The sequence below is a fragment of the Callospermophilus lateralis genome, chromosome 2 (assembly GCF_048772815.1).
Source record: "Callospermophilus lateralis isolate mCalLat2 chromosome 2, mCalLat2.hap1, whole genome shotgun sequence".
Lineage (NCBI taxonomy): Eukaryota > Metazoa > Chordata > Mammalia > Rodentia > Sciuridae > Callospermophilus > Callospermophilus lateralis.
This window is the reverse complement of record NC_135306.1, coordinates 21,005,271-21,017,608: the sequence shown is the minus strand read 5'-3', so window position 1 is coordinate 21,017,608 and position 12,338 is coordinate 21,005,271. Positions and strand designations below refer to the sequence as shown.

General features: G+C 37.4%; 1 protein-coding gene across 3 annotated transcripts in view; it reads left to right on the top strand.

Annotated features, from left to right (window-relative positions):
* The window catches only part of Kiaa1958 (KIAA1958 ortholog), a 137,607-nt gene that overhangs the window by 64,557 nt on the left and 60,712 nt on the right, over positions 1–12,338 (top strand). For all 3 annotated transcript variants that reach the window (XM_076845671.2, XM_076845670.2, XM_076845669.2), the window contains one exon: positions 6,928–8,122. In XM_076845671.2, the coding sequence (XP_076701786.1) occupies positions 6,952–8,122 (1,171 nt within the window). In that variant the 5' untranslated portion in view covers positions 6,928–6,951. The remainder of the gene's footprint in view (positions 1–6,927; positions 8,123–12,338) is intronic.

Here is a 12,338-nt window from a genome sequence, read left to right as displayed (position 1 = left end):
TGCCAGGCGAGCGCGCTACCACTTGAGCCACATCCCCAGCCCCTAAAGTTCTACTTTTGATTCTATGTCTAGGTGTTTATCAGGATGATATAGAGGTAGATAAAAAGGTTAATTTCATTATAGCCAAAAGGTTAATGTTCATTATAGCCATTATATTAATGAATAATTGGAATCAAGCTAAGCAAAGTGTCCAAAAGTAAAGGTTTGGTTAATTATACTATATACAACATTAAAAGTCATGTAGATTCATGATTCTCAAGTGCAGATTGAAACTGGCTGCAAACACTAGATATAAACACAGATTCCCACACCCAGCCTCTTGGTCAACTTCCAAGGTTGAGCTAGAAGCAGATCCTCTACTTTCTAATCAGAACCATAGGTGATTTCAGGGCACAGCTTGATTTGAGAACTTCTGTTGCAAATGGCTCTCTAGTTGTGCATTGGCTCTCAGTCAACTGAGCCAAAGGTTTTATTCTCTTTTCTTTTAGGTATCTGCAATTGAACCTGGGGGCGCTTAACTACTGAGCCACATTTCCAGCTTTTTAAAATATTTTACTTAGAGACAGGGTCTTACTGAATTGCATAGGGCCACATTGATTTGGTGAGGCTGACTTTTATTTGTTTGTTTGTTTGGTTTTTTTAAGAATTGAAACTTTTGTTTTATGTGGTACTGAGGATGGAACCCAGGGCCTCACCAGAGCTATGCAAGTGCTCTACCACTGAGCTACAAGTCAACCCAGAGTCTGGCTTTGAACTTGTGATCATCCTGCCTCAAGGTGGAGGGATTATAGGTGTGCCCAACCACCCCCAGCTAGTTTTACTCATTTCTTAAAACCAAGTGAAATGCCAACTAAGGAAAAAGAAAATCTCTGGGAAACCAAGAAAGGAGGACTAAAGAGGACCCTCCCCTCATCCCCGCCTTTTTACAAAAAATAAAAGAATATCTCCACACACTCAACAGGAAGAAGGGAGGAAGATTTTTCAGATTACTCTGAAAGCTAATTGGTATGCCTGTAATCCCAGTGACTCTGGAGGCTGAGGCAGGGGGTCTCAAATTCCAGCCCAGCCACAGCAATTTAGTCTAAAAATAAATAGAACCGAGAATGTTGCTTAATGATGAAGTGCCCCTGAGTTCAATCCTTGGTACCAAAAGACAGAGGGAAAAAAAGAAAGGAAGGAATCTAATGCTGAGCACCCAACACTAGCCCAGGAAAAAATCTCCTTTCACCACTTCCAGAAAAATTAATGGATGAGTTTTCCCAGAAAGAATACACTGTCCCCAAATCAGGGCAGCAGGCCTGGTTTGGACATACAGGTGTGATTGCTGGTAATATCTCCTCTGCAGAGATCATCTACTTTAGAGCTTGGTTGTAGACAGCATTTTGAAGGAGTGCCTCATTTTAGTATGTGAGTTCATTTGTAGTTTTAGTCACCAGGTACACTCCTAAGACCCTATGAGAAACTGGCAGGTTGGAAAGTTGAGGAACAAATGAGGCTGAGGCATTGCACCACCACAAGGCAGGTGATCATCGTATCTGAGATTACAGGCATTCACCCAACAACAGATTCTTTGTGTGTGTGTGTTTTAAGTTGGGTTTATTGTTTATTGCCTATAATCTATTAAGATGCAACTTTATCGTGCCTTTGCAAATAGGATACATCATTTTTTAAAATATATTCTTTTTTGTAGTTGGATACAATACTTTTATTTTATTTTATTTTTTATTTATTTATGTTTATGTGGTGCTGAGGGTTGAACCCAGAGCCTCGCACGTGCTAGGCGACTGCTCTACCGCTGAGCTACAATCCCAGCTCCATACAGATTCTTTATTATAGATCCTGTTACATCTTGGGAAATGCCATCAAAAGAATGAAGCTAAATTTTGGGTGAGGTGGGTTGGAGTTTGAACTTAGGGGTGCCTTAACTACTGAGCTGCATCCCTAGGCATGCCTTAATTTTTATTTTGAGACAGGGCCTCACCAAGTTGCTAAGGCTTGATTTTGATCCTCTTGTCTCAGTCTCCTCAGTTGCTGGCATTATAGGTGTGTGCTATGATGCCTGGTTTGAAGCTATATAAATTTAAAGGCAATTTAAAATATTTTATCATGAACTGGGGTTGTGGCTCAGTGGTAGAGTGCTTGCCTAGCATGTGTGAGGCACTGGGTTAGATCCTCAGCACCACACAAAAATAAATAAAATATTGTGTCCATCTACATCTAAAAAATCTATATATTTATTTATTTTGTCATTCACTTTGAGACAGAAATTTCAGGTTTTCTATTTACTGTTTTTCTTTGAGTGAACTGTATATCATGAATCATCATGTCAAATCATGCCCATTGATGGGAATACCACTTTACATGTGATTGAATAATATTGCTATTAGATCAATTTGAATGAATGGAATGCCATTATAATTAATGTTAATCCTTTTCTGACAGTATATAGTAAAAATTCACTCAGTATATGCTATAGAAACTAAGGGAGAGTTGAGAATTTTGAGGTATTTATGAATGAATATTTTAGAAGCATTAATATTTTTAAAGCATTTTTAATGTAATATCAGTATCAAATTAACTCAGGCAACTTTTTTCCATGACAGTAGAAACCTCACTAAAAATTATTTCAAAAATCAATTGTTTTCCTGGCAAAGGCATATCTAGTTTGTATGTCATGAATGCATATTTCAAGTAAGGACATAGCCTGGGTCAATTTGCTAGAGAGATGGTGAGCTGCATCACAACTTCTTCCTTCTTCCCATCTCCCATATCCAGTCTTCCATTATCTTCTTTTTAGATCTGTGCTCTTTCCATCCGGATATCTGCTGCTATTCAAGGCAGGTTGCTATTATACCTTACCTGAATTGCTGTATCAAATTTCCAAACAAGAGTTTTCTCCTCTAGTCCATCTCTCTTCCATCTATAATCAGAATTATTCCAGTTACCTTCTTCCTTAAAACCATATACTTTATTAACTGTGTAACAAAGTCCAAATTATTTTGCATGACCTGAAAGACCTTCATGATTGGAATTGTATTGAAATCTACAGATCAATTAGGGAATAATACCAACCTTACAATGTTGACTCTTCACTAATAGAGTATATCTATTTGATCATGTCTAATTTCACTCATTATTGTGATTTTTGGGATAGAAGTCTTTGACATCTTGGGCTGGGGTTGTGGCTCAGTGATAGAGCATTTGCCTCGCACATGTGAGGCATTGAGTTTGATCCTTAGCACCACATTAAAAAAAAATAGATAAACAGACTAAAGATATTTAAAAAAAGAAGTCTTTGACATCTTTTGGTAGAATTATTTCTAGGTATTTAGGCATTAGGAAGTGGTACTACTATAAGTAAATTTTTGATTTTAATATTCCAGTATTTTACTACTTGCATATAGAGAATTGATTTTTCAATATTAATTATTTCCTGAGCTGGGGCTGGGGCTCAAGCGGTAACGCACTCGCCTGGCAAGCACGGGGCTCTGGGTTCGATCCTCAGCACCACATAAAAATTAAATAAAGATGTTGTGTCCACTGAAAACCAAAAAATAAATATTAAAAAATTCTCTCTCTCTTTAAAAAAATATTATTTCATGCAACTTCGCAAAATTCAACTACAAGTTCTTTTTTTCCCCACATTTTTAAATCAGTGCATCATAATTGTACATACTGATGGAATTTGTTGTTCAAATATCTGTGCATGCACACAGTATACAATGTTGTTATAATTTGGCCAATATCACTCATTCCTCCAACTGCAAGTTCTAACAGTTGCTTTGTGAATTCTCTTGGGTTTCTACCTAAACTACCTTATCTTCATGAATAGGAACAGTTTTATTTCTTCTAATTTTTCTTCTTCTTCTCCCTCTCCTCTCCATCCCTTTCCCCTCCCCTTTCTCCTGTTGTTATTTCAGTGGCTAGAACTACTAATACAATGGTGAATGGAAATGTTACAGAAGAACATTTTTTACTTATTCCTAATCTTAGAAATAATTCAGTCTTATATATAAGTATAATATTAGTTGTGCATTTCTCATAGGTGCCCATTTATCTATTTGGGATGTTGCCCTATTGTTACAGTTTGCTAAGTGTTATTGTTGTTGTGTTTTTCTTTTCTTTCTTTAATTTGGGAGGGGAGTAAGGGGGTTGAACTCAATGTCATTCAACCACTGAACCGCATCCCCAGCCGTATTTTGAATTTTATTTAGAGACATAGTCTCATTAAGTTGCTTAGCACCTTGCTATTGCTGAGGCTGCCTTTGAACTCAAGATCCTCCTGCTTCAGCCTCCCCAGCAGCTGGGATTACAGGTTACAGGTGTGTCTGTTTCTGTCATAAATGAATATTGAGTTTTCTTTTATCTTTTGAAATGACCTTGTAGTTTTTCTCCCATGGATGGTTAGCACATTGAATTACACTGATTTTTGAACATTCAGCCTTGTATTCTTGGGGTAAGTTTTATGTGGTCACAATGTATTACCTATCCTGTACACAATGGAATATTATTCAGCCATAAAGAAGTATAAAATTATGGTATTTGCCAGTAAATGATGAAATTAGATACTGTCATGCTAAGTGAAATAAGCCAATCCCAAAAAACTAAAGTCCAGATGTTCTCTCTGATATGTGGAGCTAACTCACAATGGGAGAGGGGGAGATGGAGGTTCACTGGATCAGACGGGGGAGTGGGAGAAAGGGAGGGTGGATGGGAATGGGAAAGACAGTAGAATGAATTGGACATAACTTTCCTATGTTTTTATATTAATATATGACCAGTATAATTCCATATCATGTACAACCACAAAAAATAGGAAGCTATACCCCATTTATGTATGACATGTCCAAATCATTCTATTGTCATGTAAAACTAAAAAGAACAAATAAAAGAAAAACAATGTATTACCTATATATACCTTGTTGGGTTCAGTTTGCTTTTTTTGTGGTGCTGAGGATTGAACCCATGGCATTGTGCATGCGAGGCAAACACTCTACCAACTGAGCTATATCTCCAGCCCCTACATCAATATTCTTTATGAATGTTTTCTTTATTGTAAAAGCTTTGTCACAATTTTGGTATAAGGATTATGTTGCTCTCAAACAGGTTGAGTGCTCCCTCTTCCTCTCTTTTGAAAATACTTGCATTATTTTTTATTGTTTCTCCTGAATTAACAGAATTAACCATGAAACCATCTGAGCTTTCTTTAGAAAAGTTTTGTTTTGATTTGTTTTTTCTGTTGTCATCAGTTTCTGTTGTAGAAAGTTTGTCATCCATCAGCAATTGAGATCTAATAGTATTAAAACAAACCCTTTGAAAAGTTCAGAACCTTGTAGGAGTAACACTTTTAAGGACTGTTGTAAAGATTGTGGGAACTGAATTCAGGTAGAAGCCAACCAGGCATTCACTGTTACATGGCTCCAAACTAGCTTTGTCAGGTTTTGGGAAACTGATATAATACTTTTATACCTGAACCTTTTTTTTTTGTTCCTGTAAAGCAGTTTTCTTTCAAATTGTTAAATATTTTAGCTGAGTACGGTGGTTCACTCCTGTAATCACAGCAGCTTGGGAGACTGAGGCAGGAGGATGGCAAGTTCAAAGCCAGCCTCAGCAAAAGCAAGGTGCTGGGCAATTCAGTGAGACCCTGTCTCTAAAAAAAAAAAAAAAAAAAAATTCAAAATAGGGCCGGGATGTGGCTCAGTGGTTGAATGCCCTGAGTTCAATCCCCAGCACCACAGATAGATTGATAATTTCATAAAGATCCTTGCGCTTCCCTGCCCAGCTTTCCAGGATCTCCTTCTTGACGGAGCCCTGTTAACCTTTCAGAGTGTTTGCAGACTCCACATACCCCTTTCACTTTCCTGCCCATCATGTTGTCCTCACTGTTCTCACCCAGCCGAGGACCCATATAAGTGATCCCAAGTCCTGCCAAATAAGAAATGACTTATTTCTATTTGGTAATTGCTTATCCTTGGGTTCATGGGACCCTTGGATGGTGGAACACTTCAGACATGCCTTTTACCTCTGTGTAATGAATTGGAATATTTCAGAAATTTCAGATAGCCAAGACTGGTAGAATCCTGCTTCTACCAGTGGCTGACCCTGGTCTGGCTATCCTTGCTGATGGTCTACAGCCTGCCCTGTCAGAGAGTCTTCTCCTGCTGATTAAGTTTAATTCCTTATTCTCTACTTGAATTTCAGTTCCCTTGTTTTCTGGTACCCAGCAGAGCATAGATGCCCTCTCTCTGACATCCATCCTAGAATGGATTCAAACCACCTTTTTGGCTCTGCTTTTAGTAATGAAGTTTCTAGAGGGTAGCAGTGGAAGGGTATCTTCTTGGTTAATACACGTAATACACATTTCAGTATTAAGGGGCTAACTAAACCTCTCTGTCACTTTGGAAAGGAAATGTACCATAAAGAAGCTTCTCTCTTTTTAATTGCTTAATTAGTTCTTCTTTCTTTCCCTCTTTTGCTTTTTTCTTTTGTGTAGCCATTATTATAGCTCTAAAGGAAACTGGCAAAATTTGTCTCCATAAGTCATTGTTTTTACTTTTTTCCATATTTCTTTCCAGTTGCTGCCCCAAAGCAGTGATACTAACTAGGTACAGTTTCAAAGTGCTTTGTTTGTTATGTTGGTTTTGTACTGGGGATTTAACCTAGGAACTTTACCACTGAGCTACATTTCTAGCCCTTTTTATTTTTTATTTTGAAACAGGGTCTCACTAAGTAGCTAAGGCTGATCTTGGACTTGCAATCCTCCTGTCCCAGACTCCTGAGTTGCTGGAGTTATAGGCATATGGCATCGTGCCCAACTCTGAAGTGCATTTCTTTTTTTTATGACAGATGATCATAGTTGGAAGAAATTAATTGAGATATGGGAATGTCGGATAATAATGGTTTCTTATTTTGATTATTTCCTTTTAGGAAAGACACTGCTGATCCTGTAACATGGAGGATTGTCTTCATACCTCATCTGAGAATCTGTCCAAATTGGTCAGCTGGGCCCATAGCCATGGGACCATTTGCAGCCTCATTCCAAACCTAAAACACTTGCTTTCTGAAGGTTCCCATGGGAACCTGACCGCAATGTGGGGCTGTAGTGCTGGCCATGCTTATCATTGGCCACTAACAGCTACTTGTAGAGCTGGGTCCCAAGAAAGGGTCTGTTTCCAGGACAACAGAAGTTTTAACTCTGATAGTCCCAGTATAATTGGGGTGCCTTCTGAGACACAAACTAGCCCCGTTGAAAGGTACCCTGGGAGACCAGTGAAAGCAAAGCTAGACTGTAACCGGACCAGAGACTCTTGTGACTTCTCTTATTGCAGTGAGCCCTCTGAACTGGATGAAGCTGTTGAAGAGTATGAGGATGAAAACACCCTGTTTGACATGGTTTGTGAGTCTTCTGTTACAGATGAGGATAGTGACTTTGAACCCCAAACCCAAAGACCTCAAAGCATTGCTCGAAAAAGGCCAGGAATAGTTCCGTCTTCCCTCCATTCAAGTTCCCAGACACAGATGATTGATGAATGCAGCAATGACGTCATCATCAAGAAAATCAAACAAGAAATTCCAGAAGATTATTACATTGTGGCAAATGCAGAGCTGACTGGAGGGGTAGATGGACCAGCCCTGTCCTTGACTCAGATGGCAAAACCCAAGTCTCAGACTCATGCTGGTCCCTCCTGTGTGGGGTCTGCTAAGTTGATTTCCCATGTAACATCTGCCATTAACACGGAGCTAGACCCACATGGTATGTCTGCATCTCCTTCTGTGATCTCCAGACCAGTTGTCCCAAAGACTGCTAGGGTATCTCTGGCTTCACCAAACAGAGGACCCACTGGTACCCATGGCACCAACCAGCAGGTGGCCATGCAGATGCCTGTGAGCACATCCCATCCTAACAAACAGATCAGTATCCCTTTGTCTGCCCTGCAGCTGCCTGGACAGGATGATCAAGTTGCTTCTGAAGAATTCCTGTCTCATCTGCCCAGCCAGGTCTCATCCTGTGAGGTAGCCCTCTCTCCCTCAGTTAACCCAGAGCCAGAAGTGAGCTCCAGTCAGCAGCAGCCTCCAGTTGCTCCAACTATAACCACTGAGGCCACAGCGCAGTGCATACCAGGTATGGCACATGAGGCGATAGTGAGTCCCTCATCTATGTGCATCAGAGAATTCTGCGTCGTCAGCACTTCCAAGACTATTGCTTCAGTCCTTTTCATTCTCAGAAAGCTAGAAATAATGAAATACATTTCATCCAGGTGATAATATGCAGGAAGTTCATCTGAATAGAGGCCATTCATCCAGTTAATACACCTCAGGGCTCAGAGGACAGTTTTGAGAATGTGCTATTGATTCTGTGTGACTAGATTTAAGATTGATATCTGACCTTAAGCTGAATTTTTTTGAAGTTGGTTTTAAAAGTTTTTTAAAATGCTCTCCTCTCAGTATCAAGGTATTTAGTTGCTATTTCAGGCTACATGATGTTGATAAGGCATATCATGAAAATAGATCCAGCCATTAGAACCAGCTTTATCTGAACCAACTTCACATTGGTAATCATTTTAGTGGATGTGATAGCTTGGAATATTTTTTTTTATAGCAACAGACATTTCTAAAAGAAGTATTAGATCTTTTCTCTCAAAATTTAAAAGAATCAGATCATATATTTTTGCAATATATGAGCCTAACTGTAATGAATTGAGAGGAGAGTAGAATGATATTAGAACTCTACACCTGTAGTTCTAATGTTCTTTTTTTTTAATATTTATTTTTTAATTGTAGTTGGACACAGTACCTCTATTTTATTTGTTTATTTTTATGTGGTTCTGAGGATCAGATCAAGGTCCTCACATGTGGAAGGCAAGCACTCTACTACTGAGCCACAACCTCAGCCCTAATATTCTTTAGTTCTAACATTCATTATTTATTTAACAGTAAATATTGTTATTTATTTATATAACAAAGGGGTTTGAGTTCATGATTTAAATCTAATAGGCCAGAAATTAAAACATGAATAAGAATGAATAGACATGCAAAGAATATGGAAAGCAGAGATCTGTGGTCATTTTGATCTCTCTTTTTTTTTTTTTTTTTTTAATTTTTTAATATTTATTTTTTAGTTCTCGGCGGACACAACATCTTTGTTTGTATGTGGTGCTGAGGATGGAACCTGGGCCGCACGCATACCAGGCGAGCGCGCTACCACTTGAGCCACATCCCCAGCCCATTTTGATCTCTTTTAATCTTCAAAATAGTCATATATTTTGGGAAAAGCTTCCTAGAAGCCTGAGGCACCAGTCCCTTTGGCCTGAAACTTCCCCAAATTACGTTTCTTTTACAAACACACTTTTCCAATTTCAGTGTCAACATTAAGATCCCCAAAAGGAAGTTTACATTTATTACTTTTCTAGCATAGTCATGATGTTATTAATAAAATATATCCTGAAAATATTCATAGCCTTATTAAAAAACTATGCCTTTTCAGTTTATTCATTTTTCTTTCTTTTTTAAAATAACAGCTTTATTGAGATATAATTCATATACTGTAACATTCACTTTTTAAAAGTGTACAGTTCAAATCGAGAGTAGTGGTACATACTTGTAATCCCAGCAATTTAGGAGGCTGAAGCAAGAGGATTACAATTTATAGCCAACCTTGACATTTTAGCAAGATCCTATCTCAAAAATTTTAAAAAGGGCTGGGGGTGTAACTAGAATGCTCCTGATGTAGCCATCACCATTATATAATTTCAGAACATTTTTAACACCTCAGAAAGAAACCTCTTGCTTACCAGTATAACTCGTTCCTCCCTCCAGTTCTTGGCAACCAGCTTTTTATCTAATGAATTTACTTATTCTGCAGATGTCATATATAAGTGGAATCCCATATTATATAGCTTTTTGTGACTACCTTCTTGCTTTTACATAATATTTTCCAGTTTGATCCCTGTTGTGGCATTTCTTTTCTTTTTATTGCTAGATAGTATTTCATTGTACAATATGCCGTATTTATTTCATTGTACAAATATGCCATTTCTTTTCATCAGCTGATGGACATTTGGGTTGTTTCAGTCTATTGTTATTATATTGCTACTATGAACATTTATATACAAAAAATTTTTGTGTGGGTATATGTTTTTATCTTGTTTGGGAAACTACCTAGGAGTAGAATTATTGGGTCCTGTGACAACTCTGTTTTAACTTATTAAGGAACTGCTAAACCATTTTCAAAATAGCTCCACCATTTTAGTCTCACCAGTAATGCACAAAGGTTACTATTTCTCCACATTATCACTAACATTTAGTATTTTCCATATTTAAAACAATTAGAGCTATAGTGTTGGGTATGTGAAATAGTGTATCGTTATGGTTTTGATTTGTGTTGTTCTGTTGAGCATTTTTTTGTGTGCTGCTTGGGCCGTTTATAGATCTTTTTTAGGGAAATGTCTGTTTAGATCTTTTGCCCATTTTTAAATTAGGTCATCTGTTTACTGGTGAGTTATAAAAGTTCTTTATGTATTCTGGATGTAAGTCCCTTATCAGATACATGATTTGCAACTATTTTCTCTCATTCTATGGGTTGTCTTTTTCTTTCTTTTAAAATATTTTTACTTTAATCATTGAATAATACTGTGTATTGGCTATTCTTCATATACTAGATGCATTGTCTTTATTAGACTGGGTAACATCTTTGTACTAGGAAATCTACTCTTTATCCATGTGGTACTTTTGTGAATCTGGTTTGTTTGTCAGCCCCACCCCCAACCCTGCCTTTTTAAAAATATAAGTTGAAGACATAGCCTGGCCAAGTTTTCTACATTCTCAATTTACATTTGAGGATATAATTCTCAAATGTGTTTTACAAAAGTGGTATACTCAAGCAGTTCAATAAGACTGTTACTTGTGTCACACACACTTTCACTAATTTACCTTGCAAAGCCAAATGCATGACACAGAGCTCTAAACCACTTCTTGTATAATGATTCGAAAAAAAAAATTCAGCCTATTCACAAAAGAAGTAATTTAAAAAATCCTTGTATTATTGTGTGTTTTACATTCTTATGGACTTTTGGGGACTTCTTATAGTAGCTTAAAAAGTAGATATGACCAAGGATAGCACATAACATATGCAGTCATGAACTGTGATTTGACTTTATTCTAACAAGGAGGATTGGTTTGCCTTGGAGTTGAACCCTCAAGAACTTTGTAAGGAACTAGTAATGGAATTTTCTAAGGAATCATTCTCATTTTTTGATCCATTGCTGTGGAAAGATGTATTGCCAACATATCATTAGCTTTAGAAAAATACTACTTGGATTGGAAAGAGCAACGAGACAAATAAAAACCTGATTGACATTTTTCTTTTTTGAGAGATATTTAAAATTAATGTATAATTTCCCTTGATTTCCTAGAGCACAAGCTAGGTTCTGTGTTCTAAAGTTTAATTTATTTATTTGCATTTGTATTCTTATAATCTCCATTGTAAGTAGAGATTTAGAAAAAAACAATTCAAAATGCCCAAATGTATGTGATTGCCTTGATGAATGGACCTTCCACAGTTAACGTATAAAGCACACTTGAGACTAAACAAACAAACAAACAAACATAGATTCTGAAAGAACTTGCTGAAAGCTGATCAGGCTCTTTTAAAACCGATGGCGTAGAATCTCAAGTCTTTAGCAGATCATTGCATAAACATTGCATATCTTTAAATGATTTTTTTTTTTTTGGTGGTGGGTTTCCAGGGATTGAATTTGGGGCACTCAACTACTGAGCCACATCTCCACCCCTTTTAAAAATTTTATTTACAGGCAAGTTCTCATTGAGTTGCTTAGCGCCTTGCTGTTGTTGAGGCTGGCTTTGACCTCTCGATCCTCTTGTCTCAGCTTCCTCAGCCACTGGGATTACACGCATGTGCCACTGCACCTGGCTTTAAAAGATATTTTTAAAATAAATAATTTGACAAATGACCTGAGTGAGACAGAATAAAGAGAAATTGATCATTTTGCTTAATTGTGCTAATGCCACTTAGATTTTTTCCCTAGTGAAAAATCATCCTTATTTCTGTTTATAACTGAGTTTGTAAAGTTATAAAATGTTAAACATGGTGTGAATAAAATAATGACTTTTCACTTTATCTCTGCCATACTACTCAATCTAAGTTTCTAGCAACTTATAAAGAGGATGTGCATGTATTGTCGGTCACCATGGAGCATGCCTGTAATCCCTGTTACTAGGGAAACTGAGGCAGGAGGATCACAAGTTTGAGGCCAGTCTCAGTAATTTAGTGAGGTCCCAAGCAATTTATCAAGACCTTGTTTCAAAACAAAAAATAAAGA